The sequence below is a fragment of the Chenopodium album genome, chromosome 9, assembly GCF_948465745.1.
Source record: "Chenopodium album chromosome 9, dcCheAlbu1.1, whole genome shotgun sequence".
NCBI lineage: Eukaryota > Viridiplantae > Streptophyta > Magnoliopsida > Caryophyllales > Amaranthaceae > Chenopodium > Chenopodium album.
In genome coordinates this window covers 28,171,380-28,178,229 of record NC_137842.1, presented here as the reverse complement: position 1 = coordinate 28,178,229, position 6,850 = coordinate 28,171,380, and the positions used below count along the sequence as shown (strand labels likewise).

General features: G+C 46.2%; 1 protein-coding gene across 1 annotated transcript; it reads right to left on the bottom strand.

Moving 5' to 3' along the window:
• Positions 1-212: 212 nt before the first annotated feature.
• On the bottom strand, positions 213-2,075 carry LOC145557566 (uncharacterized). Its single transcript, XM_081618741.1, has 4 exons — positions 1,740-2,075; positions 933-1,538; positions 765-854; positions 213-668 (listed from the first exon to the last, which is right to left on the bottom strand). Exons 1-4 carry the CDS (start codon positions 2,073-2,075, stop codon positions 213-215), a joined length of 1,488 nt encoding a protein of 495 aa, XP_081474867.1.
• Between the last annotated feature and the right edge of the window lie 4,775 nt (positions 2,076-6,850).

Genomic DNA, 6,850 nt, shown 5'->3' with positions numbered 1-6,850 from the left:
GTCTAACACTTTATAATTATTTTTGTTTGACTTCTGCATGTTAGCATGTGATGCTGGGGCATAACATATTAAACAGATTTACGTAACATACTCCTCACGCAGAGGCTTGTATTTCATAGAATAAAAATGGCTCAAACGCCTTGATTAACATAACATGAACTGACTGAAGGTTTATTAAACTTGAAACAACTATATTTGTTTTTTCATGCTATTTAAACAAAATATTTCTTTAACACATCAGCATTGAAACTAATTCTTAAGACCTGAACTTCTTGATCTGCAAAGAGGAATGCTCCTGGTCCAACCTGCTCGTGAATGATGAAAGGGCCTTCCCAGTTCGCTGACAACTTTCCATGCTGATTTCCTCTTCCCACTGCTGCTGTCCTTCTAAGGACTAAATCTCCGGGGAGGAGCTCTCTATGCTTGACCCTCTTGTTGAAAGCTTTTGAAATCCTGCTCTTCTGGGCTTCCAGCTTGAGAGCTGCTTTTAGCCTTACTTCTGGCAGGAAATCTAGCTTTTCCAGCATGCACTTTTCGTTTCCTTGTTTCTCATAGTGTTGTATCCTCAGGCTGGGAATTTGCACTTCCACTAGGACGACTGCATCAGCCCCATAGGTCAAGGTGAAAGGGCTTTTACCAGTGGACTCCTTCTCAGTGGTTATGTTTGCCTACAGGACCTCTGGGACTAGGTCTGTCCATAGGCCTTTGTATTCCTCCATCTTCCTATGCAAGGCTGTTATGATCAGCTTGTTTGCTGCTTCTACCTGGCCATAACTCTGCAAATGGCAGACTGAGGCACTTGCATACTTGGTGCCCATGTCCTTCAGGTAGTCCCTGATGGTGTCACAGTCGAACTGACATCCATGATCAAAGACTATGCACTATGGCACACCGAATCTTGTGATGATTTTTTTCCAGATGAATGTCCTTACTTGGACTGCCTTTATGTACTTAGTGGGTTCAGCTTCTATCCATTTTGTAAAGAAATCTACTTCCACGATGAGATACTTCCTTCCCGCTGACCCAGTGGTGAAAGGTCCCAATATGTCCATTCCCCACTGAGCAAACAAGAACGGGATAAGGATTGAAGTTAGATCGTTTGCTGGTTGGTTTATAACTGATGAATACTTTTGACAATTGTCACATTTTTTTACATATGCTAGCGCGTCTTGCGTGAGAGTTGGCAAGTATGCCCCCCTTCTCAGGACTTCTACTCCTAATGCCTTTCCACCAATGTGGTTAGCGCATATTCCCGAGTGAGCTTCTTCCATAATGCCTTCCTGCTCCCACTCTAGGATGCACCTCAGCAGTGGTTTTGAGAAGCCTTTCTTGTTAAGCTCCCCATTCATCACCACATACCAATTGGCGTCCTTCTTCACCTTCTTAGCTTGTACTTCGTCATCGGGCAGCGAGCCTTGAACTTTGTACACCAGAACGTCTGAAAACCAAGCCCTATGCTGTCCAATGCAGTTTACCTGCTCCTTTTCGGTAATACTTCTTTCCTCTAGGACTTCAACTATCACTCTCCTTGTGAGGCTCTGTAATGTGGAACTGGCTAACTTAGATAAAGCGTCAGCCTAGGAATTTCTTGCTCTGGGAACTAAGTCTATCTGAAAGTGGACTAGCTGAGCTGCCAGCTCCTTTATATTAGTTACATATTTCAGCATGACGGTTTCTCTAATCTCTTACGCTCCCTGCAATTAGCTGGCGACGAGCTGAGAATCAGTTTGTAGATGTACTTTGCGGGCTCCCGCTGCGATGCTCATACGCAGGCCTGCCAGTGCTGCTTTGTACTCTGGTTCGTTGTTTGATGCTTTGAACTTGAACTTTATGGCATATTCGAATACATTTCCCTCTGGAGATGTTATTATGACTCCTGCTCCACTTCCTGTTTGGGATGAGGATCCATCTACTTCCACCTTCCAGACCCCAATATGATCCTCTTTCTCCTCATAGGAGGCTTCCACTATGAAGTCCTCTAAGGCTTGTGCCTTGATGGCTGCCCTAGGTTTGACCTCGAATTTGTACTCAGAAAGTTCAATTGCCCACATTAGGAGTCTGTCTGATGCATCCATTTTCTGTAACGGTTTTTTCCAGTGGGTGATTTGTGAGGATTTGTATTACATGCGCGTCAAAATATGGTTTTAGTTTCCTTTCTGTGGTTATCACTGCGAAGGCCAGCTTCTCTACAAATGGATACCTTTGTTCTGCCTCAGTTAGTACATGGCTCACGAAGTATATTGGCCTTGCTGCTTTTGTCTTTCCACCAGCAGAACGGCTGTAATTGTCTATATTGACGCAGAGATGTAAGGTCTCAACTTTTCCCTCAACTTCGGGCTAATCATTGTTGGGAGCTTAGTCAGATGCTCCTTAATACCCTCAAAGGCTTCTTTTTCTTTTGCTCCCCACTTAAATTCTTTGTTCCCTTTCAGTAGCTGATAGAACGACAGAGCCTTATCCGCTGACTTGCTGATGAACCTGGTCAGCGCGGCCATTCTGCCCGTCAACCGCATGATATCCTTGATTCACTTAGGCTCAGGCATGCTTAGGACTGCTTCGACCTTTTCTTGATTTGCGTCTATCCCTCTCTCACTGATTAAAAAAACCAAGAACTTTCCTTAGCTCACTCCAAAGACACATTTCTTCGGGTTGAGTTAATTTTATACTTGTTCAGGGTGGCAAATGTTTCTTCCAGATCCATGATATACCCTGCCTGCGTAACGCTCTTAACAATTGAGTCTTCAACGTATACTTCAACATTATTACCCTTCTGGTGTAGGAATACCCTATCCATTGTCTTCTGAAAGGTTGCCCCAGCATTCCTCAGCCCGAAGGGCATAGCTATGTAATTGTACACTCCCCCTTCGGTGATGAATGCGGTTTTTCTGCCGGTTTGGTTCATGCAGGCTGATCTGATGGTACCCTAAGAAGGCGTCCATGAAGCTTAGCAAGGCGTGCCCGCTGGTTGAGTCTACCAGTTGATCGATCCGTGGCAGCGGGTAACAGTCAATTGGGCATGCCTTATTGAGATCTGTGAAATCAACACACATTCTCCACTAGCCATTTGCTTTCTTCACCATGACCACGTTGGCTAACCACTCTGGGTAGTCATAAGGTTCAATGAATCCTGCCTCCAAGAGTTTCTCCACCTCCTCTTGGATTGCTTGATTTTTCTCCGTGGAGAAGCATCTCTTTTTCTGCCTAACCAGCTTAATATCCTCCTTCACATTCAGCCTATGTACCATGATTGCAGGGTCAATTCCGGGCATCTCATTTGCGGAATATGCGAAAATATCCTTGTTCTTCCTCAGCAGCTCTACGAGGTGTACCCCTATTCCTGGATCAATGTATTTCCCAATTTTCACCATTCTCGAGGGGTCACCTTCTATGAGCTCAATTGTGACATGCTCCCCACTGGGAAGTGGTCTAGCCATCTCCTCTTTTAAAGACTCGAAGTTTTCCATTGCTAACTTCTGTTTATCCTTTTCCCTGTGATATTCTTCACGCTTCCTTTTCCTTGACTTACTCTCAGCCTGCTCAGGAAGCCTTCTCCCTGAGCCAGGCTGCTGTCTGGTTCTTGTGGGCTGCTTTAGGGCAGTAATATAACATTGTTGAGTTGTCTTCTAACTTCCCCTGAGCTTTGCTGACCGTCCCTCATTAGTTGTGTAGGCCATGGCAAGGTGATAGGTTGATACCACTCCACTTATCTTGTGGATGAGTGGTTTTCCCATGATCACATTGTAGGGTGAAGGAGAGTTTATCACAAGGAATTCTGCTCCAACATCACGCCTTCTTAATCTCTCACCCACCCGGACTTAGAGCTCGATTATGCCTTCCGGGGTTAGCCCTGATCCATTAAACCTGGTGACTTCGTAACTCACCCTCTTCAGATCTTTCTTGTCCAACTTCAGCTCGTTAAACGCGCTGATGTATATGATGTAGGCTGAGCTGCCTCCATCTATCAATATCCTGTCCACTTCCCAGTTTGCAATTCTCATTGTTACTACCAGTGGATCATCGTGATGGTAAATTATGCCCTTCTTGTCATACTCGTCAAACCTGGCTCGTGGATGCGGGGGAAGAGGTGGCCATCTACGCTTCTCATTGTCGTTTATCTGATGTATCATCGCCCTCAGGTCAGCCTGCGTTCTGTTAACTGTTCCTTCATGCACTAGACCCCCACTGATCACATATACCCAGCCTTCTAGCTTGACATCTCTGTCTCCGTCTCCAGCAGGACCCCTATGACCTCCTTTGCGGTCAACGCGGCCTGTTCTATCCTCGTCCCTCCTACTTGGAGGGTCATCGCGCTGCTTAAACTGATTCAGGTACCCTCTCCTGACTAAATCTTCTATGTTATCTTTCAAGTGTGTGCATTCCTCAGTGGTGTGGCCATGGTCTCTGTGGAAGTTACACCACTTGTTGGTATCACGCTTCCTATTAACCATCCTTAGGGGTCTCTGCCACTTATCATCAGCTTTATTCACGCTGAAAATATGAGACCTTGAGTGGGTTAGTAGGGTATATTGGTCGAACCTCCCAAGCCTTGGCCCTCTCTTTACATCTGACCTTCTCACCCCCACTACTCTGTCCGCTTCTCTCCGACTATGCTCGGCCCTGCTCGGCTGGTCAGCCCTAGGTGTGTTCTCAGCCCAGGAGACCTCTGCCCGCTTAACTGAGTCACCTGGTGCCTTCCTACTCAGCATTGCTCTGTCAGTCTCGTCTGCTTTGATGAACTCGTGCTCTTTACCTAGCACTTCAACAAGTGTTTTGAGGCTCTTACGCCCCATATACGCTCTGAATGGTGAGCCTGGTAGTAAGCCACTCTGCATTGCTAGTAGTGCTATCTCTTGACTAATATTTGGGATGGTCGTTGCCTCTTTGTTGAATCTGGTGATAAACTCCCTCAGGGGCTCGTCTTTCCCTTAAACTAATGACATCAGCTCGGTTGTCATTTTAGTTTGGTCTACCAGCGTTATGAAATGCTCCATGAACATTCTCTTCACCTTGTTATACGAGTATACGGAACATTTGGGAACAGCTCCATACCACTCCGCTGCAAGCCCCTCCAGGGTCGGCGGGAACGTCGTACACCAGACTGAGTCCGTCATAGTATAAAGTAACATGTGGTTCTGAAAAGATGATATGTGGCTTTTGGGTGTTGTGGTTCCCTTGTATCTGAATCTCGGCATCTTTATCTTCTCCATTGGTTCTTCTAGAATCTCCCTGCAAAATGGGGAATCAATCTAGGACAACCTGGATTCGCGCTCGTTTGTCTCTCTCTAGGCTGGGTCCCCGCTCTGAGGCTGGCGACCTGCTGCGGGGGACCCGCTTCTCTGGGCTAACCTGAGCCGGAGTTATTTCCTCCACGCTCCATTCTCGATTCAGATTACGAGCTTCCAACTCCAATACCCTCTTCCTCAACTGAATGAGCTGCTTTTGCTCAGGGGTAAAGGCTGAGGAAGCCGACTTCTTTGCTGCGGGCTCCGCAGTTGCCGTTGTTGGTGACGGATTCGCCCCTTACCCATATAGGTAAGGACCGCCGTCATTGCTGCCAGCTGCTCCTTACTTCACTTAGAGAGGTTCTGCAGGATGGCTGGCATATTTACGGGCTGCGGTTTCTGGGTTACAGGTGCTGAAACAATGAGCTCATCGTTCGCGCCTATTAACGACATTCCGTATTTGAAAATGCAACTGGATCCTGCCATATCGACTGGTTTCAACGCCGCTTTAGCTACCGCCGATGTCAATCCGATGGGGTTGGATTTTTGAGAGATGGTCGATTTGGGATTTCCGGTGGATCCTTTTGGATCGAGGGTTACTGAGGGTTTTTTTGTGGTGTTTGGTTGGTCTCATTAGTTTTGGACATGGGTGTCGGTACAGTTTCTTCTCTGGCCATGGTGGTTAGTTAACTAGTCCCTAGCTCAGTTGGTGAACCTCAGGTTAGATGATCTTAGCCCCTCCTTCTAGCGTCAATTGTTCCAGGTATGGATCCAAGGGTTCTGCTGGGTGAGCTGGGTCCTGTCAACCACTTACACAAGGCAGCACACGTAAACTGCCCTCGAAGGTGGCTTGAGGAACCCCCCTCCGAAGCTTAAGTTAAAGAGTGTTTAGAGAGAGAAAGTGTACTTAGAGATATGTAGAAAGTATAATAACTTGATTGTCTAACCTCTTTTCCGTTGTACTTTACCCTTTATTTATAGGCGTACCATCTCCTTCATGGAGAGTTCAGCCTGGTCAGCTCTGCGGGCTAACTCCACCGGGCTGATGAGCCCTCCTTAATTGCTTTCTCGGCAGTGAGTGCGCACCCTTGGGGCTTGGCGATAGTTCAACGGGAGCTATCCTATACAATAACATATTTAAACAACTTTATGTAATATAATCCTCACGTAGAGGCTCGAATTTCATTGATTTAAAATGGCTTGAATGCCTTAATTAACATGATATGAACTAAACAATGTTCTTACATAATTAATGTAAAGTTTTCCAATTTCTACTTAGCTTCTAGCTTTTTAAACAAAGTATTTCTTTAACACATCAACATTGAAACTATTCCTTAAGACCTGACCTTCTTGATTTTAGAGGAGGAAAGCACCGGGTCCCACTAGCTCATGAATGATGAAGGGGCCTTCCTAATTGGCTGACAGCTTTCCGTGTTGGTTTCCTCTTCCCACTGTCGTTGTCCTTCTGAGGACCAGGTCTCCAGGTAGTAGCTCTCGGTGCTTGACTCTCTTATTGAAAGCTTTAGACATTCTGCTCATCAGGGTCGCCAGCTGGAAAGCTGCTTTTAGCCTCAGTTATGGGAAAAAGTCCAACTCTTCCAGCATCCGCTTTTCATTCCCTTGCTGCT

What these genes read in the sequence shown, in the direction of transcription:
- LOC145557566 (XM_081618741.1), bottom strand. Translation starts at nt 2,075, where the DNA reads ATGGATGCATCAGACAGACTCCTAATGTGGGCAATTGAACTTTCTGAG. An exon ending in AGTACATAAAGGCAGTCCAA is followed by an intron (nt 855 to 932) that starts GTAAGGACATTC and finishes CATGGATGTCAG; the next exon opens with TTCGACTGTGACACCATCAG. An exon ending in ATTTGCAGAGTTATGGCCAG is followed by an intron (nt 669 to 764) that starts GTAGAAGCAGCA and finishes GAGGTCCTGTAG; the next exon opens with GCAAACATAACCACTGAGAA.